Raw genomic sequence first — 23,591 nt, 5'->3', positions numbered from 1 at the left:
GCTCGTCCCTCACCTTGTAACTTGGCGTTGAATGAGGGGTAAATCGGAGGCATATCTATGGCAGTGTGGTCAAGTTTACTGGGGGTTTTGCTGCAGTCTGTCAGTATAAGACTGCTGTCATGGAAATCTGGTCCACGCAGGTTCAGCAGGTTATTGGCCTTATCTGGGTCACAGTAGGGGTCGTAAAAGTCGGGGTCAGGGTCGTGGATGGCCATCTTGCTGCTATTGCGCAGGTTGTCCAGATCTTCACTGTACTGGCTCTCTGCATGAGGAAGACCTGGCTGAACTGGACGAGCCATTGATAAGCTACCCTCCCTAAAAAAAAAAAAATGTGAGAGACAAGATGTCAACAGCTGAAACAACATGAACAGTCTGCTCTATGTATTGTATGTATACTGTTTTTATAGTTTTTATTAATATTTTGTTTTTATTTGAATTTTATTTTTAGTTATTTTAGCACATCAACTATAACTTGGCAAATAACTGAAATAACATGGTGTTAGCATCTTTTTTTTATGGTTTTAGCTTCAGCTAATGATGACAATCCTGATTCTGAGAAAGTTCAGATCAGAAAGTTTAAGGAAATTAATGTAACATTATTAATGTTGAAATATTATTTGACCGATTCATTAAGATGATTCATGGTAGATTCGCTGATCAAATAAATGAATCATCAATTCACCACAATTCTTCAAGTCCCTGCATAGTTTTGAAGAAACACCGAGCACTCACTTTCTAGCTCTGTGCTGTCGACTCCGTTCTCTATCCCTCCTTCCATCTCCATCCCCATGGTTTCCATGGCGATGCCTCCTCTGCCTCTTCTCTTGTTCCTCCTCCCCTTCTTCTACTGTCTCTGTCCCTCTGCTGTGGTGTTCTCTGTGTTTTCTCCCTCCATCTTCATCCCTCCTTCGGTGCTGGTGGTGTCGGGGTCGCCTGTGCTCCCCTGCGCCCTCCATGTCCTCGTCTCCTCTCTGGGCACAATCACAGCCTGCCTCCCCCAGCTCTGGCTGGTGCAGGGACTGGCGGCTGGAGTGGTGGTGATGGTGATGGTGATGATGATGACTGTGATGGTGGTGGTATCGGGACTGGTGCTGCAGGTATTCTTCCCCCCGCTGCTGGTTTAGCTCCTGGGGGTTTGGTTCACCCGGTCGGGGCTTGTTGGTATTGTTGTTGCGGTTCTCCTGAGGATTAACTACTAGTGGACGGTCCAAGTGTGTCTTCATGTCAGGACGGTTGCGGTAGTTCAACTAGAAATACAAAAAACAGATTTGATCAATACATCTAGGCTTAAAACTGTGACATACATTTAATAATAAAAAAATAAAAAATTACTTTCCCACGAAAAAGAGCAGTGAACAGGAAATCAAAGATGACTCCATTTGCATTTTTGATGTTACAATTTTTTATTTTTTTTGTAAACTAGGAAGAGCCCCAATATATTAATTCTTGTTGATATGAAACAATCATATACACCTAATGTTAAATTCTATTAAGAATAGAAAATAAAGAAATAAAGTGTGGGACTTTGATGTTTAAAGAGTTATTATGAGCGAAATCCACGGAAATGATCTTACATGCGCTGACACATCTGAAGCATGCGCACAAAGCCTCTCAGATATACACATACACACAGAATTACAGTATTTCAGAATATCTGTCTTGGCAAGTATTCACGCAAACATTTTCTATTATGTCTTAAATGAACATTTGGTTAACTGCTGGGGAAAAACATCTGATGCGTAACATTATATAAGATCCATGCATTGCAGTAGACCTTAATACATAGGGCGTCTGTCTCAATGCTAATTTAACGATAAGAGAAAAGAGGGAATCACAGTGCTCTTGATTGAACTACTTTATTTGTAATGGATACACTAAAGACTATGCAGTGAATTTTACATTTGATTATTTGTTTCTCTTACTTGAATGATTTGCTTTAGATGTAAAATGAAGAAAGTAAAGCACTGTTAATTTAAGCTGTTTCTTTCTTTTATTTTTCTACTGTTTATTTGTTCTACGGTTTATTTGAACATATATATTTCCTATGGATTTTTAAGTGCTGAATTTGGAGGTATTACCAGAGATTTTAAGGTATGGTTGCTAGATGATTTTGTTTAGGAACTTTCAGAAAACTTTAACTAGATTATTCCCAAAACTGACTTTGCTGACTATAAACTTCAAACAGGTGTACAGTTGCTCAGTCATGTTTCATACATCATACATTATCAAGGTTTTTTTTTTTTTTTTTGATAGAGAATGTGAAAATATCAATACCTCATTTTGCTCATTGTGACTCATTTTGTCAGCACGGGTCACATACATCACTTTTATATCACTAATGATCAATGAAATGCAACAATGCTGAATAAAAGTATTATTTTCTAACTTTCAGAAAAGAAAACAGACATGATAATTTTGTACCTTGTAGTTTTTTGTCTAAAGTTTAATTTTGTTGATTCTTATTGTTAATTTGACAGTTTTTGTAAAATAGCGCACTACACATGAAATAGTCACTCTCAATTTGTGATCTGGGATTTGTCTCTGACCTTCCAGTGATCTTCTGCATCAAGTTCATTGTAAAGCGCCTCTCTGCTGGTCATCAGGTTCTGTCTGCGGATCTCATTTGTGCGCTGCTCCCACACTGTCTTGGAACCTTTTGAGTTCTTCTGCTGCTCTTTACTACAGAAATACAGAAACAGAAAACTATTTCAACCCAGGGAGGAAGAAAAGCCTTGTTTTTCCCCCCTAAAGCACCTATGAGCGATGACCCAGAGTGAAAGAAATGAAAGTGTCCCTTAGTCCCCAACGAGAGAACATGGATGTGGCTCATGAATTCTGCTAAGGGAGTGATAACATACTAAACAATAGCACTGAATCATATTCAGACAGACAGACAGATCGAAAAAGGCAGAGATGGATCGAAACCAAACAGTAAAACAAGCAGCCCTGTGCCTGCAGTAATGCTGTGGAAGAGACAGTGTGTGTCATCACAGCCAATGATACCCCAGCCTCAGTGTTACAACACAAAACTGCAGCTACAGCAGCTGGAAACATAAAAACACCCATACAAAAAACGTGTATAAGGTGGAAAGCAAAAGAAAAAGGGATACACAATGAAAAAAATAAGTAAATGAATAAATACCAGTCCAGTAAACTGTCTGTGGCATCGATACGTTCAGATTTTACTGTAACTCTGAGGAGAGGGGGTGAAACAAGGAACATAAAAACAACGCTGCCACAACTATCACAGGAAAATAAGTGACAAAGTGAACAGGCTACACAGTGATTTGCTTGATCAGTCAAATAAGTTTAGGGAAAACCTGGCACAAACCGGCAATTCTGCTTTTCAAAACCAGCTTCCAGGGTGAAATATCTGACTTCTTAAACCTACTTGCTGCCAGAAAAAACTAATTGTAGGTTTGTGCCAAATAATCCTAAAATTTATAAGACTAACCATGATTTACTGTCTAATCAAAAAGGATTTATGGACTAAACATCAATGTCCGGTAACACTTTATAATAACTTTCATTAATAAATAATTAACAACATTAACATCATTAGTTAATATATATTCACATAGCAAGAAATACAAGATAATATGTTTACTACTGTACTTGTAATTAAGCCCCTTTTACACAGTAATACCAGTAATTTGCTGTAAAATTACCAGAACGACTTTACCGGTAAATACAAAAATGTCCGTAAAGTACCATTCACATACCTGTTTCAAAATACTGGGAAATTCTGTTACATCATTAATCAGAAATGACCTATTAATGGCTGCGTCTCCCGGTGTTGTGTTTGTAAAGTGTTTTTGTTAGTGCTTTCATTTTTGAGTGAAATGTTCACATTCATGCAGCTGCTTTTGGCCCAGAGTCATCATCATTAGTACCTTTATGAGCACTCATCTAGATGACAAAATGTGTCCCTAATGTCCTGAATTCACCCTATTTACGCATCTTTACAAATCATTTATTAAAGGGGGGGTGAAATGCTCGTTTTCACTCAATATCCTGTTAATCTTGAGTACCTATAGAGTAGTACTGCATCCTTCATAACTCCAAAAAGTATTTAGTTTTATTATATTCATAAGAGAAAGATAGTCTTTACCGATTTTTCCCGGAAAAACACGAGCGCCTGGAGGCGTGACGTGTGGGCGGAGCTAAAGAATCACGAGCGCCAGTAGGCTTTTGTGTTGAGAGCGTTTGGAAGCTGTGACAGTTGTGAAGGCTGAAACTGAACGAGAGCAGCAGCAGCAACGACGACTCGCTCCGAGCGGGGCTCGAACCCGGGTCTCCGATCGGAGGCGGACGCACTAACAAGGAGGCAGAGATATTTTAAGCAGTTTTACTCATCGCCTGCGGTTCCAACACACGATCGTGACCCTTTTTCGTTGGGTTTGCATCATCCTTAAGAAATAAACGATACGCATATCTGTCGTCAAACTGGGCTTTGTTTGTAAAATAAGCATTTTAGAAATGCAGGGAACAAACACAAACACTTGCACAACTCCGTTGATGCTCTGTAAAAATAAACTCTATCCACTGGTCCCTTAATGCTGTTTTTTCTTTGGTAATCTGTGCAGGGTTGTCTTGCCCTGGCAACCAAAAACACAATCCTTTTGTGACATTTCGCAACGCTCTCGCTCTGATCAGTGAAGTCTGTTGTGCTCTCAGTGCTCTGCTATACGGGAGCATGCGTTCTTCCGGCAGACGTGCCCTCAGGACCCATATGAGGAAATTCCGCTCCCTCTAACGTAACACAGAGCCATACTCGAAAAAAACTTTCCGAAACTTGTGACAAACCGGAAGGAGTATTTTTGGAACAGAAATACTCCTACAAACGTACAACTTAATTTTTGAAACTTTGTCCATGTTTAGCATGGGAATCCAACTCTTTAACAGTGTAAAAAACTCAGCATGCATGAAATAGCATTTCACCCCCCCCTTTAAACATTTGTTCATGTTTCTGCAATACCCTATCTAAAGTAAAAAAAACTATTCATCATTTATTTTCTAATCTTTTATGATCTCTATGGACATGAGACTTTTAACTGTTAGTTAAGTTTATCTAAATTCATAGTTTCTAAATGCTTGCTAAAGACATCATGCATTACATTGTAATTTGGATGAAAAATGTTTTTATTGCCTCAACACTTATTAGTGTACTACTGCATGCAATTAAACAGGATATTCCTTGAATCATACATCAATAGGAGAAAATAAATAATTTATCATTTATTGAATCAATCTAATAAAAAAATTAATGAACTGTATTCCCTTTTAGGAATCAAATTGACCCCTGTACACCGTTGACCCCTTAACCAACCCTTAACCCTACCCATAACACCAAAAATGTCCCTTACCTCACCCATACCTCACACCAATAGCAGTAAAAGTGAAAGATGTGCATGATCATATGAATTAAAAGTTTAATGACTTAATGATTTGTAAACATTTTAATTTACATTAAATAAGAATCTGTTAATCATTAGGTAATGTTTCATAAGTTTAATAGAAACATTAACAAGCAAATTATGTCATGTTTTCAGATATTTGAATATATATTAACGAATGAGCTATTGCGCATTATACAAAGTATAATATTTTCTATTGATTTATTAATGAAAGTTATTATAAAATATCAATATATGTGGATTATTCAGATTTTACTGGATTTTATGTTGTGCAATTTATAATAGACTTGACCAGTTTTATTAATTGAGAGATTAATTTGTGAAAGAATAATTATGTTTTATTTTTATTGCATAATTTTATTGCAGTCATATTACTAGCAGTTTGTCTGAGTCGTGCAATAATTTGAATGGTGAGCTTTTATATGGGTGGCTTAGGTCCATCGCAAGAGATTCAGACTTTTCAAATCTCGAAATGGTTTTATGATGCACAGTTAATTTAAACACAGTTATGTCTTAAGATGGATCATTAAATTCGTGTATCATAAATCCGCTGCAAAATTAATTGAATTGCTAATTGCAGTACTCTTGACATTGAACAATTGGAAGCCTGTAAAATTCTAAAAATTGTGAATTTTTTTTTGGAATAGCATACATTTTTTGATTTATGTATTAGACCTTTTATGTCATTTTGCTGACTAGGCAGTTTCTTTGATCTTAATTACATGATGTCATTGCATTGCTGTCTCTCCAGCCAGCCAATCACTGCACTGCTGATCATGGTTTCCAGTAATGATAGTAGACAGTAGATAGTAATTTGGCTTCAAAACCAAAAATTATTTGCCCTTCATGACATCTGTGAGGGGGTGAATTTTTTAACTCATCCGTTTAAATTTTACTAAGCATTAAAGTTCTACATAATTAAGGGGCGTGGTCACTTGAGTGACAGGTGGATTGCCGCTGCTGACAATGCCTTCGAGCAAGGTGGGTGTGGCTTTAGCAACCAGCTCCCGCCTTTTTGCCCATTTTCAATGATCCGGGAGTGAAGCGCTGCCAAGATGGCGACGGCCCGCTCAGCCCACTCTGAGCTTCAAAAGTGCTCTTCAGAAAACTACGGGTGACATCACAAACACTACATCCATGTTTTTATACAGTCTATATATATAAAAAAAACACAATCACATACATTTTCATGATAATTTTATGGTACTTTTTGGTCTTTTTTGGGGTATGCTTGTTTGCTGTCTGCTTTACAAATGTAGGGAATGAGCTTCTTAGTTCAGCAAAATATCTATTTTTGCATTCTTTGCAAGAAAATAAAGTCATATGGATCTGGAACAACAAAGTCTGTTGTTTTAATTTTTGAGTGAACAGAAACTGAAAATGATCCTAAGGGTGTTACATACTGTATGATCAGGCAGGTTTAAGCAAGTCTGCTGAAAAGTGAATTAGAGTGGATTTACTCAAATACGATGATAAAGTTAAGCTGACAGCTAAGCTAGGCAAAAAGCATTTAAACCAGCTACAGTACCAGATCAAATTCATGCGACATAAGGCATGGCCTCTTACTGTAATAAAGTTAAAGTGTGAACTATAACATGTCTGTTTCTGACATTAATGTGTATTAGGGCTCATTTTCATATATATACATATTCATTGTTTTTAACGTGTCCCAGAGTGTCAGAGGTGTCTTTTAAGAATTTCACCTTTTGATCATGAATATTAATGAAAACTGGTCATGGCTTCATTGCTAGGGTTTGTGGGTTTTTGAAAAAGCTATTGCTTTTGGGCATTAGCAAAAATAAATAAATAAATAATTAAACAATAGTAATTGTTTGGTGATGCTTTGCTAGTGGCACAAAAGTGTAAAGGTAAAGATGATGATTGCTAGCATGTAGAGTAACTCACACAGCTATAGACAGGTTGGCAGCAGACATCGGGCTCACTTCCGCCACTTCTTTCGCTTTCTGGAGAGCAATCTTTTGTGTTGTGGCCTCCTCTTCTTCTTGTTCATCCTAGAAAATCCAAAAAAATACAGCAGCAACAGCCGCAAACAATTGTTGGGCAATCATTTTTTTTTTTGCATGAAACTGACATGAATGGTGTATCTGAGACAGAGAAACTGTGTTTAACCTTAGTTAGTTCCTGAGCGTTGGCCAAGTTGTCCACAGCGATAGCCAAGAATACATTCAGTAGTGTGTCTGAGAGGTTAGAGTTAAGAAACAACTGTACAAAGACAAGGCTTGTGTTTTATTATGTGCGTCTTAGATCCTGTTACCACGACACAAGAGTGCTAAATATACATATCTGGAACTCTCAAATCATATTCAAAATTAGTCAAAAATGAATAGCAAGTATATTTGAAAGAAATAACGTATTGATATTTCCCTTATATCCCTTATATATTTTGACATTTGATCATATATTGATTATGTGATTCTTTGGGGTTAAGAAGGATACAGTTGCCAAAGAGTGTAAGGACAATGAAGAATACGGAGAAGATCATTCCTTTGTCCACCCCTCCCTGAGACTTAATCCCGTCATACATCACTACATTCCAATCCTCTCCGGTTAGAATCTGAGAAATGCACATAAAACAGAACTCCATGCATATATGATCCGCACACACATAAGCTAGTTTAAGTAGAATTAGCTGTTTTCTTTATCTCTACATGATCTATTGTCAAACATAACCAGTCTACCTGAAACACTGTCATAATGGCAGCAGGGAACGTATCAAAGTTTGTGGGAGGAGTGCCTTGCTCAAAGTTAAACCTGGCAAAAAAGAAAACATCAAATTGTGTTGTTATGCATTGTGATTGGTCATGTGATCTAACTGAGAAGTTGAATAAAGTGTTGGCAGCAGGATGTAAATCTATACTGACTGTCCACCGAACAGCTGCATCCCGAGAAGAGCAAAGACCACGATGAAGAGGAAGAGAAGGAAAAGTAAACTGATAATGGACTTCATGGAGTTCAGAAGCGACACTACCAGATTACGCAAAGATGCCCAGTATCTGAAATTAAAAGAGAGTAAGAAATCTAGTATTAAAAATAGTTAAGAAACAATGGCATTTTTATACAAATAGTTCACAAAAAAATGAAAATTTAGAACATATTTCTCAGATTTGTAGAAGTCTTTTCTTCACAAAATCTATTGTGTTGCTTTAGAAGACATAAAATATAGTTATGCAAAAGTGTCATAAAATACTGGTTCTGTGCTTTCGTGATCCTTTTTTGTTATTTTTAGAACAATACAGCCCCAGTCTCAATTAACTTTCTCTATAAGGAAAAGAACAGCATGAACATTGTGCATAACATTTTTTCCACAGTTATGAGGTGAAAACTATCCTTCCTATCTAAAACCCAACCGAAGACATGAAAAATCAGCAGTGTAAACTTGTACTCGCTTCAGATCCAAAAAAGAGCACAACACAAAAACTGACAAAACTTTGTGACGGACGACACAGAGGATAAATTAAAGCACCGGAACGCACTTGGTGACTTTGAAGATCCTAAGCAGTCGGAGAGCTCGTAACACGCTGATTCCAAAGGACGTCCCCGGTTTGACCATGGCCCAGAGCACCTCAAATATGCTGCCAACGATGACCTGAAACACGCACACAGCCAAATCCCAAAACAAATAAGGAACACTCTGAGGACTGGCTAACAAGGACTTCAAGTCTGGATCTAATGTAGGTCAGCGGCTTGAAGAGGTTCAAACCAGAGGCAGAGAGAAAATAGCAAAAGAGAGGGAAAGTGAGACTTTAAATGGGCCAAGAGAGAAGGGCACTCACGGCACAGTCGAAACAGTTGAAAGAGGAGTGGAAATAAGGGCGCGTCCCCAGTCCGTACATCTTAATCAGCATCTCTGACATAAAGAGGCCTAGGAAAATGAACTCAGCATAATCTGTAGAAAAAGAGAAAGAGAAAGTGGGAGAAAAGGAAACAGGGGGTGTTAGAAATCCAAGAACTATTTGAGGAATGAAATGGAGAATGGGCCTCCAGACCAGATTTGACATCTCCCATAATAACACATGTAAAAACAAACAACTCACAGAGGAAGTCCGACAGTAGTTCGGGCTGATCGTAGTGTACCACAGCCACACACAGTGTGTTGAGTCCCACCAGGCTGAGGACAGTCCAGTAGAACGCCTGAGTCTTTACAATCTTTCGAATGAAGAAGCGAAGACGTCGCTCTTTCTTGCTAAATGCGGTCCCATCTCCCTTTCCACTCTTTATGCTCCCACGAGCAAAAGGTGAGCCTAAGAATATACACACATAGAAAAGAAAGAAACATTTTAATTCATGAAATGAGTTGACTTCCTTAGGATCTGAATGATTCTTACCAACTGCATCTCCCATGTGGTCCTCTACTCCTTCTGGATTTAACAGGTCAGCTTTGTTTTTCTTTATGATGGGCCTGCGGCGAGATCCTTCACACAAACACATTCACTGTGAATAATTACTGCATTTTAGTCATTAAATGGGAAAAGCGCAAAACAGGAACATCTATATTGTTACCAGTGCCATCATCGTCCTCTGCGAGTATGACTTCTTCTGTAAAAAGAGCATTGAAAAATGCTTTATTCATACACGATTTTAAGTTTCCAGTATTTTCACTCGAATCTTCTTTATGCAAAAACACCAACCGGTCCAAAACTAGTCATGACATTTTGCAGGAAATTAATTTTTATGTATACATTTGTTTACGTGTTTTATGCACATACCTGCTTTACAGATCCACTCCAGATATCCATTGAGCTCTCTCTCAATCTGCTGCTGACGTTTGAGCTTGAGGAACTCGCTCCTGTTCTCCACACGCTCTCTTTCTTTGGCAAACTCACTTCGGGGGCAGAGGTGGGGTGTGCGGCGGGGAAGACAGACAGGAGGGCAGAAAGATAGCTGTATAGTTAGCAACTTTTTAAACTTTCAACATTCATTTCTACTAATGAAGGGTGGATGAAACAATAGATAGAACAAAAGATGTAACAGAACAATAAAGAGAGAGAGATATAATTATAGAACAATAAACAGATAGACAAACAGACAGAACAACATAAGATACACAGACAGAACAAAAGAAAGAATGAGCAAAAGAATGACAGATAAAATAATTAGCAAAACCTAAAATAATGACAGAATGACAGAACAAGAGCTATTGAAGTAGCAAACGATACTGACAGATGGATGGATAGAGGACAGATAGACAGACAGACAGACAGACAGACAGACAGACAGACAGACAGACAGACAGACAGACAGACAGACAGATAGATAGATAGATAGATAGATAGATAGATAGATAGATAAAAAGACAGATAGATCTTACCCCGAGAGGACACCCAACACCAGATTAAGCATGAAGAAGGATCCGATGATGATGAGAGGAACATAGTACATCCAGTTCCAAGCACTCCCTAAGGCATCATTACTCTGTAATATATCCACATTTACCAAAATTATCATCTAGAATCAAAAAAACAGAATCATAGTTAAATCATCGCCTTTAACTCTTACGTAATAAAGCATGTCAGTCCAACCCTCCATGGTGATGCACTGGAAAACAGTGAGCACGGCAAAGAGGACGTTGTCAAACTGTGTGATGCCATAGTTTGGCCCAAGCCAGTACACATCACACACCGACCCATTCTGACACACTCGTGCGGGAAATTCCTTACCACAGGGCTGTTCATCAGCCATCTCACCTGGATAATGTAAATACACAAGGTTTTGTAAAAGGCATACAATTTCAAAGGTCAACTGTTTTTTGTTTGCCTTTAAGACAAACGCACCTGTGATACTGTCGAAGCAGGTTTGGTGGAATTTGCCCATGTAGAACTCCAGGCCAATGATGGCAAACATAAGGATGGCCACGAATAAGAGCACGCCAATTTGCAGTAGTGGAATCATAGCCTTCATAATAGACTTCAGCACCACCTGCAGGCCTGGAGAGTAATGGCACTATTGTATGTCTTGCAAAGAACACTTACATACATTGATAAACTCAGACAGACAGAACACTCACTTGGAATTCCTGACACCAGTTTTAGGGGCCGCAACACTCTGACTGCTCGCAATGTCCGCAGGTCTAATTCTGACCCCACGGAGGACAGGATACTGGAGGAGAAACAGAAAGAAAGGAGACAGTTGTACTAAATGCCATTAAAGTGAATTATACAACAGCAGATTTAATCTATTTTCTGCTCTTCCATTTGTATAGAGCCTTCTGTGTATCACCAATTTTTCCATCTCCATATGTCCTAAATTTTGTCATTTAGCAACAGCAAAGTACAGGCACAAGCAGACACATTATCCTAAGAAGAGGTCAATCACAGGTAAATAATTGATCAGACACTGCTCTGTTCTCACATCACACACTGGTCTGATCATCTGATCTTTAAATGTGAGTGTGTGAGTATATGTGTGCATCTGTGTGGTAGCACATTTGGTCAGGGTCCTGTATCCCTCTTATACAGTGTATATATATATATATATATATATATATATATATATATATATATATATATATATATATATACACCTCAGACATTATATATCTAAATAAACTCATATATAAGCATGCACATTCACATAGTTGTACATACCTATGTGTGCCCATATATACATTTACATATTACATGTGTTGTATACATATAAATTATAATAATCCAGCGAGATTATTATCATCCAGTTTATATTGGATTACAAATCCAGAAAAACTGTGGCAACATCTTCAAGACACTTCAAGACACCTACCTGCAAAGCTCCTTGAAAAACTATGTGCAAGTGTGCCTAGGACAAAATAAGTTTCAAGCGAAAAAGGGTGGTCACACCAAATGTTGATTTGATTAAGTTAACTGAAGTTAATTGACAAATAAAATCTATTTGTGACATTATTTTTTGAAAGCATCCTCACATTACAGCATTTTTACATAAGTGCCTAAAACTTTTCACAGTACTGTAGCCTTGTAGGTTTCTTCAAGCATCTTGGAGACATTGCCACAGTTCTTCTGGATTTAGTCTGCCTCAGTTATTTCTGTCTCTTCATGTAATCCCAGACGGACTGGATGATGATGAGATCAGATCTCTGTGTGGAGAACTGACTGTTGTCAGACTCCTTGTGCAAACAAAAATCTCACTGGATTACTGCAATTAACGGCCAAAAGAATGTTTGCAAATGTAAACTGATATTTCCCACTGACACACAACAGCAAAAGATAGAAAAATAACTTGTTGGTGGAAATACTAATGATCTAAGACTAATGATATATATATATATATATATATATATATATATAACTAATTATAAAGAACTCTTTTTCCATCACTTTTGCATTCTGTTTTGATGTTGCCTGTACATGCAGCGATGCCAGTGTTCTAAGAGCTCATTCATTAGATGTTATGATATAAAGTGGCAGCCAATGGCTCAGTCAATAGGCCTTTAACTGCTCTGCCATCACATGCAGCAAACACCTACGTAAGCTAAAAGAAAATAGCAAGAATGGATGGACTTGTGCGAGACTGGACAGAATGCAGCAAACTCGCCTCCTGACTCATTCTCTAATGTCTTCTGCTTTTTCTGTACTTCCTGTTAGTCCGTTCAATTGGCAAGAACACTGTGACTTACTCGATCAATGATCAGAATTCTATTAGTTATTTTATGATGTCACATGGTACAATAATCTTTTGAGAATGAAGTTGAGATGGCGCCAACACTCTGTAATAACCCATAAGGATCTGTCTCAAATATTCACAACCAAGCCTAAATGGAAAACTTGATCACAGAACAGCAGACTGTTCCCTCTTTGACCAAACCCAGCTTAGACAAAGTATTTGGATAAAACTCTCAGTAATTCATTTACACATATCTACAGTCTCACATAACAAATACACATATTTATGACCCATCTTGCATGATCAATAAGCCCAAGCCAGGTGCAAATATACATTTGACACTTAAAGAACTGATTTGAGATCAGGACTAATGTGCTTTGGCTGCTGATATAATATCAGTTTACACTTTATTTCGTGGAACAGTGGAAAATTAGATGCGGGAAGGAATAAACTGCCTCCAGGTCTGGCAGTGAAGAACACTTTATGTACAGTAAGTGCAGTCAGGATAACAGAGCACCGCTGACTGCGCTGATATCCTACTACACACTAAAAGGCTTGCGGTAAATTTGATGGAACAGTGGACTGACGTGTGTGTGTGTGCGAAAGAAGGAGAGAGTGTGTGCAAGTTTGAGACAGATGGAAAGGGAAAGAGACAGTGAGAGTGTGTGTATGCGTGCAGATGTTTGAAGAGAGGCTGCAGACCCTGCACCCGGGTTAGAATAGAAAAGCGGCCCTGTCCACATCTATTGGAACTCTTTGTTGTAAACAGTCGAAGAAAGTTTCTTTTGCAGGTAACAGGATGTTATTTTGAACACAGCATTAACACTTACTGACCAAGACAGAAATAGTGAAATTTATTGATAAATGAAACTTTAAATTACATTTTTATATTTTAAGAAGAACATATGTGAGTGTGAGTGATGCTTGCCCATAAAAATAAAAATAAAAATACTATTGTTATCCAGATGCAGCTGTTTGTTTAAGATGTGTTTTTATTTAAGCGCAGTGCTATTCAGTTGTCAGTTGGACAAATAACAAAATAGGGTGGTACAGAGTCCTGTGAAGGGAATAAAGTGTGATTTGGTAAACTCTGGAGTGGACAGACTGAAAGAAACACAGTTATCCCTGAGAATGACAGAGCAATGGAGAGAGGTAAAGGGAAAGAGAAAGTCCCTCGGCCCCAGGGAGAAGACGATGACAGGGTGAGATAGAGGAAGGGAGCGAGGGATTCACAGGAGCGACAAGGCCTCCGTCTGTTGGGGAAAACCTGACAATCAATCAGAGTACACACATTGATGGAAAGTGGTTTTCTTTTTACTGTCCCTACACACTCCTTCTCTCCTCTATTGCCCTGTAGGTCTTTGTTTTTGTAACGTCACACATAATAATCTGAAAACAAGAGCCTTCAAAAGACATGTCATAACACACATATGTAAAATGATTTCGAGGTGAGAGTATTTCCTGAGAAAGGGTGACTACGTCTTGTAGAAGTAAGTGAATGGCACACACTGACTATAGTTTATGTGGATATATGTATGTGTTTGATTATACATTTAGATACATGTGTGTAAACGCTTTAAGAATGTTTCCAAGAATAGATTAGTCTCGCTCATTTGCTTTAAAAAAAAATTGAAGATGAGGATGACGATCGTGGAAGCCTCTCTCCAACATCACGCCACCAGGTCTCTCCCCATTCACGGCATCACCATAGCAACCGGCGATTCCTTTTTCACAAAGTCTCCACGGTTACCAGCCTCCTCTCATTCATAACCGTTACCGCAGCAACAGACCCCCTGTCATTGATGGAATCTCGGTACTGCCGCAGCAACCAGGCCAGAAGTGAAAGATAAAGGGTCCCCTTTCGATTGATCTCCATTCCCTCCATCTTTTATACTGTATGGAAAGGATATTCTGACTGACCACAGTGTCACACTTACACACGGTTTCTGTCGACTACATGAATTCAACCTCATTAGCATGTCCTCTACGAGTTGCTCATGTTGTCGGTGTGCGAGATCAACCCGGTTTCTGCGATAAAACGGCACAGGACTCCTCCAGCTTTCCGTTCGAGCTGAATCTAGGTCATGCTGATATGCAGCCGAAACTCTGCATTATTCAATCTGTACACTCAGGCCTGTGCATCTGGGAATACAGTGCATTTGTGCGGTACGTGAGGGTGTTTGTTTGGGGAGTGCGACAGGAATCTGCTATCACAAATCTTGTATCTTGAACCAGAATTTGCAAAATAGGCCTCTTGTTTGCGTCAAAGTGCTGGAATATTTCTTTTTTGATAACTTCTCATATCGGGTTTCTGTGTGAGGGTTTGATCTGATCAGCACGGCTACAGACTGCTAAAAGGGTTCATTTTCACATCTGGGAAGAAGATATTACATAATTTGTTAGTGTTTATAATACATTCCTTAATGGTATTCTCTTCTTCCTTGACTTTGCTTTCTTTCTGAGTCTTATTCACTGCTAATGCAGACAATACGTTTATTGTTTCTTTTATCTAAGGTTATGGAATTTAAATTAGTCTTTAACTCAAGGCACTACAGGTTGGTGTGTAACTTGACCTGCACTATTTGTGCTACAGAACAGAAATGTGCTAAATAAATAATACAATTAATTTATACTTTTATTCAGCAACAATGCCTTAATGGATTGATCTTAAGTTTTAGTAAATTGTAAAAAATCCTAAACACCAAATGATTCATTAGAAATTGCTGCATAGGGTTAACTTGACTCCAATGAAACATTTTCATGTGAATCTGACATCTTCTCCTAAGTGCAATCTTTGTTTGCAAGGATGGGAGTGCCCCTCTCTCTCTCCTTTTTGGACTCGGATCTCACAGGACCTTTCTTATTTGTTGGGTACTGATATATGTTTGACTCCGCGCCATTTTTCATGAATGACTTTTGGGACCTCACCTTGTCTGTTCAACAAAGATATTTACTGTTAGCTGCTCTCACTGCAGCATAAAAGTTGCAAGTCAACCGTTGGAATCCTCCTCACACAATGGACAGACGAACCTGGACGCTTTATTTGTTGGACATTATCTCGATGGAACTCTCAACTTCTCGAATACATGGATCTAATGTGAAAACTGTTAATCTATGGCATACATCTTTTAAGGTTGTGTCAGCTTTTCTAAAATCTTTGTAAATATTATTTTATTATATTTTATTTATTAATATTACTAAATTTATTATTATTATTAATTTATTTTACTTTATGTATTTATTTATTATCTTTCTTCTCTACTCAAGTCTACCAGGATTTACTTGGAGGAGTTTTTCACTTAGAAATTGTTTGTAAATTTCACAAAGAATTACAAAGAAACGACAAGTCATGAATTAAATGTGACATCTTGTAGTAGAAAGACTAAAAATTCTATTTATCAAAAACGTACTCTTTTAATCTTATTTATAATAAACTTTTTTTACAGATAGAATATTTCTCCAACTCCATAGCAATGCACCCAAAATACTAACCCTAATCCAGAACACTTTAGCAAGCACAGAAAAATAACAAATCTTATTTTAGTTTCCATTCTAAAGATTTCATTTGTTTCTTTCCACTGCTACTGCTGGTCACTCCCTCTCCCTCCTCTCATCCTCTCCATTCCTTGTTACCAAGCACCCGTGCTTCCTCCGTATCCTCACATTTCCCCACTGCAACCTTTTTTTCCCCACAAATGCTTTTTCCTATTAGTCCCCACTTGCACTGCTACATTTGTGTTGAAAAACGACAGTAAGAGAAACATGGAAAAACTATTCCAACCTTTACTTCTGCAGAACACACTGGTGCAGTCTTTCAATCTCTCTCTCTCTCTCTCTCTCTTTCACACACACTCACACACACACACACACAGTCTTCGTCCATTACTGAGAGCATGGCGGCCTAAACCTCATTCTCTCTCACTTTCTACTGTCGTTCTTCCCAACTGTCCTTATGTGGGAACCAGCCTTTCTTAAGATAAAGAGCAACTTCACAGCACACACAGCAGAAGCAGAATGTCCATGTGTGTAACATGACGTGTGTGTGGAGAGAAAGAGAATGAGAAATAGAGGTTGTCTACCTGTGTGAATATTGTACCACTGCCATAACTTCCATTATCATTACTGTGCTGCAGTCATTTACTGAAAGACATCCTTTCCTTCACCTCCATAAAGACATTAACCACACACACACACCCTGAAACACACATATTCTAACATCCACGCACTTCACTTAAATTGCATCTATTCTTGAAACACGCTTTTAACCTGGTGTCCGGTTGACAAAATGGTTCCTTTAACTCAGACATAACTTCCTGGACACATGTAGACACAAGCACAGACGCTCACACTGCTATTTTAAGTCCTTCTGCAACTCTTAGTGATATTAGAGAGAGGACAGGAAATGATGCGGAGAAGCAGAAGATCAGGGTAAGAGGCAAACCAGATTCTAACTCATGCCTTAGGAAAGAAAAAACACAAAAAAGATCTGCCAAGATACTTAATAATAGTTTAAGTCTGCTTTTAAAAAATGTCATTAAATTATATAATGTATATGACAAATATAAACAAATAGGAATAAATACATATAAGCAGCAAATCAGCATATTAGAATGAATTCTGAAGGATCATGTGACACTGAAGACTGGAGTAATGATGCTGAAAATTCAGCTTTGCCATTAGAGGAATACATTACATTTTAAAAGATATTAAAATAGAAAATAATCATTCACAGTTTTGACTAAAATAAATGCACCCATGGTGAGCATAAGAGGCTTCTGTTAAAAACATCAACCCCATCAACTCCAAACATTTGAACAGTACTGTATAAATTGCTATTCGAAGTGTGAAACCGATTTTACTTCCATAAATTGATATATTCCATAGGATTATGACAGTAAATTTGAAATAACATGCATAATTAAGCATAATGCTTATCGTAAAGTTTTTTTTGAGTGAGTACATTCACAACATGGAGACAGTGTGTACTGTTTTAAGCATAAACTAGACTGGTGCATGCATTAAACGGATTGCATCAACACACAAAATGCAAATAATAATTTTTTTTAAAGGTGTCAGAATGCAGTTCCATGTCGTTCCAGCCGAGTGTAGCTGCTCAACTCGGTCCATATTTATGATTAAACATTCCTCTCCTCCATAAAATTCAAATAAGTGACTATATGTGAGTGTAGACTGAGGGAGACGGCGAACCATAGGGAGTAAAATATAAGCAGGAATAAAAGCAGAGAGAGTGTGTCTTCACTGGCCTTCCACGGTTCTCTCTTATTACATAACATTGCTATGGAAACAGCTGCGCATGGAAGCGCTAAGGTGTGTCCAGAAACAGAAATCTTCTACAGACTAAACCATGGTGTTATTTTCTTGGTCTCGCTCACTCTCTCGCTCTCTTCCTCTTTGTCTCTCTTCACTCTATGTGCCAGTAGTGAAGTCACAGATTGGCACCGAGCAGGCAGCCAATAGCCAGCGCAGTCACGACTCTGGAATCTGCCAAGTAAGAACTGTACATTGGCAACACATGCACAAGCAGTGGCACTGGTAATACAAAGTATGACAGAGAACTAATACCAGTATTGGTTCAAAATGGAAGTGGTACTAAATGGTGCAAAATTCATTAACAACCAAATTTTTTATTCTAAAATATATAAAAATGAACTGAAAAATTATATTCTATTTTTTTTCATATTTGGTTGTATTATATATTGTACAGTATAAATAATCTAAATTATTTTACACACACACAGAAAATATTATATTAACAATTACCAATTAGTATATTAGTACTAGATAAACAATAAGTAGTACTAAATGGTGTGGGGGAAAAAGTTCAACTTAAAATTTAAAAAACAAAGTATTATTCACATTTTTATATATTAAATACAGAATAAATAATAAACGATAATGAAAATTCTAGCGGGAGAGAGAGAGAGAGGGCTTTGATACATATATCAAGCTAGAAGTAGTACTAAATGGTGCAGATTTAATTAAAAACAACTATTTTAAATACTGAAATATATTAAAATAAAATAATAGTAATACTATAATTAGTATAGTATTATTCATATTTGCATATTTTTAAGAAATTCATGATGTAAAAAAACAAAAAAACAAGTTCATGTAGTTGTTTGTCAATTACTTAAATGCAGATTCAACATGAGCTCTTTCAGACTGTCCGCTGTGACCAGTGACCAGTAGCAAATTCTGCTCAGAGGTCATGAGAGCATGTCACTCTGCTGTCAAGCTTCATTGGCGTTATGATGTAAAATCTGCGAAGTGAAACTAAAATGTAGAACTAGTGTTTTGGAGATGATGGAGAGGCACTCAGGGGAGTATTGCAACCGCAGCCCTTGTCAGAACCAACATTCACATTCAACTGACACTAAAGACAATTTCAGACACTGAAAAAAGAAAAAAAATAGATGACCACGCCTAAACATCTAAGCATGAGAGAAGGAACGATGAAATGAAATAAGTGTCTAATATCCTGGTAATTATTTTCAGACTAAATCAAATAGTAGTTTTATATTCTATTTAAACACAAAGCAACTCAGATTTCTCAGAAGTCGAAAGGCTGAAACAATCTAACACTAGCATAGCAGCCAGTTTTCATTTTATCAGTTATAGATTAGTGATGATTAGTGTAATATTTTAGTAAGTAATCTTATGTTAATTAAATTAAATGGTAAAAAATATATAAAACTGGTTAAATATGGAAGCTTTTAAAAAAGGTTATCTGCAACTCAAACTTCGGACTGTTTTTCTTACAGTTCTGAGTTGATACCTCACAATACTTTTTTTGTTGTTGTTTCCACCATGAAATAAAAAGGAAAAAAAAAGTTAATCATGACTTTTTATTTCACCATTGTGACAATAAGATTGTGCTTTACTTCTTCAAATTGTGAGTTAAATCTTGCAATTCTATTACTGTATACCTTTCAATTCTGACATTTTTTCATTATGAGAAAAAGGTTTGAATTGTAAGATAAAAATTGGCAATGAACTTTTTAAACTTTTTGTATCCAGTGACAAACATAAGTTTTTGCGCTTAAAACTAAAATAAATAAATACAGTAAATGGTTACTTTATTTTAAAGTGTCTTTGTTATAGTGTAAATATACATTTGAGTACTGAGTGACATTAGTTAACTACATATATGTACTGTATATAGTTAGGGTTAGTTGCATGTAATTATGCATAATACATTTTTATTATTATAAGTACATGTAACATGAACAATGTAACGTACAGTGTTACCAAAAACAAATCAATAATAATTCATAATAAAATTTTAGTGGACAAAAAGAGAGAGAAAAAAAGCAGGATCACTCGCTTCCGGGTTACAAATGTGTCCAATATGCACACACAGAAGTCGATGGTGAGTAAAAATATGTATTGAGGATGTAGTTAATGACTAGCCATGTTCAGTTTTGCAGCTGTTTGTGTGTCTGAAGATCTGCTCATGTTTAAAAGCAGGGCTAGTTGATTGATCATCTGCAGTAGTGAAAAGCAGGCTACTGCAGCAGCTAACGAAAGCACACACACACACACACACCCTTGTCCCGCTCCTTTACATTTCCCTCGTTCTCATTCTCTTTCTCTCGCCTTCCTTCCACCTTTGTCCTTCATGTTCCAGTTTTGCTCCCCTCCTCCTCTTCATTTCTACTTTCACTAGTTCCCAGTTGAATAGACAAGCACTGCTGGTATCTAGCAAATGGTGTGTTTTGGATGCTGGTATGTTGATGACCCTTCTAGTCTTCTTAAAGGGACAGAACACTCAAATAAAAAAAATCATAATTTATTCACCTTACATTGTTTCTAACCTGTCAGGCTTGCTTTCTATCTTACACTAAAAATACATTTCTCAAAAATACGTATTTTATGCTTTGATCAAAAATACAGTAGAACACAAATGTTGTGAAATATTATCACAGTTAAAATAAGTGTCCCCCCCCCATTTTAATATATATATTAAAATTAATTTATTCCTGTGATGACAAAGTTGTATTTTCAGCATCCTTACTCCAGTGTTCAGTGTCGCACGATCCTTCAGAAATCATTCTAATATGCTGATTTGCTGCAACATTTCTTTTTATTATCAACATTTATTTTTGTGGAAACCATGATAATTTTTTTAGGATTAATAGAAAGTTTAAAAGAACAGCTTATAAATGAATTATAACTATTTTATAACATTATAAAGTACTTTACTGTTACTCTTGATCAAACCAATGCATCTTTGCTAAATAAAAGTATAAATTTCTTTAAAAAAAATACAATTTAAAGACCAATAAAGTCACACAAATCAGTGTCACTATGGACAAATGTTTCACTGTTCGCTTTAATTTTATTATAAAGAGAAGTTTGACAAAAAATACTTTTTGTTCCACGTATGAAAGAAATGTAAATGATGACAAAGATAGGTGCACGAATTCTTTAACAAGCAAGCCTGCTTTAGCCAATCATAATTATTATGATAGCTGACCAGAATTTCCCTGTTCCACCAGCAAGACCAGTACTAAACCAGCGCTAAACCAGGATAAATCAACTGGGACCAATGTGGAAATGAAAGGTTTTCACTCCATCTTGGATTCTTCCATTAGCCTCTAAACCCCTCCTCCTCCAGCTATACCGTCTTTTCACATAAACCAACACATTCTCTCTCTCCTTCTAATTTTCCAATATTCAAAAGCCCAGGGGAATGGAGTAATGGAGTCACATGGCCCTGCCTTCTTTAGCACTGCAATACTACAACACATCCCCCCAACACACTCGACCACCTCTCTCTCTCTCTCTCTCTCTCTCTCTCTCTCTGCTTCCCTGTGAGGTGACATTTCAGACTTGCCCTGATGGTTGCTCCCTACAGTGCTGTTGTGATCTACCTCTGTTTGAGAATCCATGAATGCGTGTAGGTGGGTGTGCACGTGCATGTGTGTGTGTGTGTGTGTGAGAAAAAGTGCTCATTAAGGCAGGAGGGAAGCAGCATCCAACCAGACCTCTGCTGTGTACATAAAGTAGCTCTGTCATACACACAGTTCCAGAATGGGTGTGACTTTCTCTGGGCTAGTTTGGGCCATGCGAAAAGTACATCTTTTAGTATATATTACAGACACTGTGCAGTCATCCAGTCATTAGGCATTCTACAGATCTTGTTATGAATTTTAAAAAGTCATGAAATTCTAAAGTAAAACATATTGGGGGCGGCAGTGACTCAGTGGTTCATGTAGGTTGACTACAAACCGAAAGGTTGGTGGTTCAAACCCCTGGCTCCCCCAGACCAAGTGTTGAAGTGTCCTTGCAGTCCATTTACCATTTTGCATTGCTTTGTCACCTCTGGCTGCATAAAAATAATGACTACTATACTTTGAATCATGAACAAATGGGTCTTCTAATGAATCGACCAAAAAGAGCCACTAACTCCACCAATAATTATACATATTTGACATTAGAATGCCACCAGAATCAAGTATTGCAGAGAGCCATCTAACAATTGTTTATATTGACTCAAAAAACGAGCAGCTCCAATTCTATTTCTTTCTATTTTACTATGACACTAGAGTGTGTGTTTGAATAACTCACCCAGTGAGCACCACTACAAAGTCCATCACGTTCCAGCCGTTTCTCAGGTAGGAGCCCTTGTGGAAGGCAAATCCCAGTGCAAGAATCTTAATGCCCGACTCGAAGCAGAAAATTGCAATGAAATAGGGCTCTGTATCTTCCTGCGAGAGAAAGGAAAAACACAGATGGGATTATCAGAAAATGAGTTTCCACTTAAAACATTCAACATTTTTGAATCTTTGTGGATACCTTCAAACAATCTCTGTATTTACAGATGACTCTTGTCCTACAGAATGTGTACCTGAACAGTAAGTTTTTAACTACTAAAATTTTGTTTAAATAAGAGTTTATTTACTTAACTTTTGTACTGTTTCTGCAAATCAGGATCTGGGTGTACAGTTGTCCCCAAGATATTGCTACAGGAATGGTTCAAGTGATCTAATGCTAAACTTCTCCTGATCTGTTCAGAACTCATCTACATCTTAGATGGCCCGTGGCTGAGAAAATTCTTAGCAAAGTTTCATTTTTGGGTAGATGTAGTGCTTATAACTAGTTGTACATAAAAACTATAAAAGTCTATGCAATGTCCCCATTTAGATTTCACTAAGAATGTGTGTGTGTGTGTGTGTGTGTGTGTGTTCCACTTTACCAGTCGTTCTGACAGTGGAGTTTTGTCTCCATCTGGTAAGTGTTGTTCAAGAGCCAGTACGATGCAGTTGGCAATGATGGTGGTCAGAATCATCCACTCAAATGGAGTAAGAGGCAGAGTTAAGGTAAAAACAAAAAGAAATTCTGGATTCATCATATCAAATATATTTACAGTTCAAAAGTATTTTTAAATCACTATGCAAACTAAAACTGTATGAACTTCGGAATGTTCAAGAAAAAATATGTCAACATATGAATTTGATCATTCTAGAATGTTAAGAATAAAAGTATTCAGAAAATGACAATAAGACAACAACAAATCATGCACATATAATGTCTTCT

General features: G+C 37.3%; 1 protein-coding gene across 1 annotated transcript in view; it reads right to left on the bottom strand.

Moving 5' to 3' along the window:
* LOC113076290 (voltage-dependent P/Q-type calcium channel subunit alpha-1A-like) overlaps window positions 1–23,591 on the bottom strand; it is a gene marked incomplete at its 3' end in the record, with an annotated part of 81,766 nt that overhangs the window by 9,709 nt on the left and 48,466 nt on the right. Inside the window, exons 3-23 of the mRNA XM_026248951.1 lie at window positions 23,251–23,356; window positions 22,623–22,762; window positions 11,443–11,534; window positions 11,210–11,362; window positions 10,935–11,122; window positions 10,747–10,850; window positions 10,145–10,260; window positions 9,939–9,974; window positions 9,764–9,850; window positions 9,473–9,679; window positions 9,212–9,324; window positions 8,912–9,024; window positions 8,300–8,431; window positions 8,117–8,189; window positions 7,875–7,992; window positions 7,548–7,615; window positions 7,323–7,429; window positions 3,143–3,193; window positions 2,547–2,679; window positions 733–1,247; window positions 14–315 (exon numbers count right to left, since the gene is read on the bottom strand). Coding sequence (XP_026104736.1) covers window positions 14–315; window positions 733–1,247; window positions 2,547–2,679; window positions 3,143–3,193; window positions 7,323–7,429; window positions 7,548–7,615; window positions 7,875–7,992; window positions 8,117–8,189; window positions 8,300–8,431; window positions 8,912–9,024; window positions 9,212–9,324; window positions 9,473–9,679; window positions 9,764–9,850; window positions 9,939–9,974; window positions 10,145–10,260; window positions 10,747–10,850; window positions 10,935–11,122; window positions 11,210–11,362; window positions 11,443–11,534; window positions 22,623–22,762; window positions 23,251–23,356 — 2,954 coding nt within the window. The remainder of the gene's footprint in view (window positions 1–13; window positions 316–732; window positions 1,248–2,546; window positions 2,680–3,142; window positions 3,194–7,322; window positions 7,430–7,547; window positions 7,616–7,874; window positions 7,993–8,116; window positions 8,190–8,299; window positions 8,432–8,911; window positions 9,025–9,211; window positions 9,325–9,472; window positions 9,680–9,763; window positions 9,851–9,938; window positions 9,975–10,144; window positions 10,261–10,746; window positions 10,851–10,934; window positions 11,123–11,209; window positions 11,363–11,442; window positions 11,535–22,622; window positions 22,763–23,250; window positions 23,357–23,591) is intronic.

The sequence above is a fragment of the Carassius auratus genome, unplaced genomic scaffold (assembly GCF_003368295.1).
Source record: "Carassius auratus strain Wakin unplaced genomic scaffold, ASM336829v1 scaf_tig00019666, whole genome shotgun sequence".
NCBI lineage: Eukaryota > Metazoa > Chordata > Actinopteri > Cypriniformes > Cyprinidae > Carassius > Carassius auratus.
This window is presented reverse-complemented; position numbering and strand designations above follow the sequence as displayed.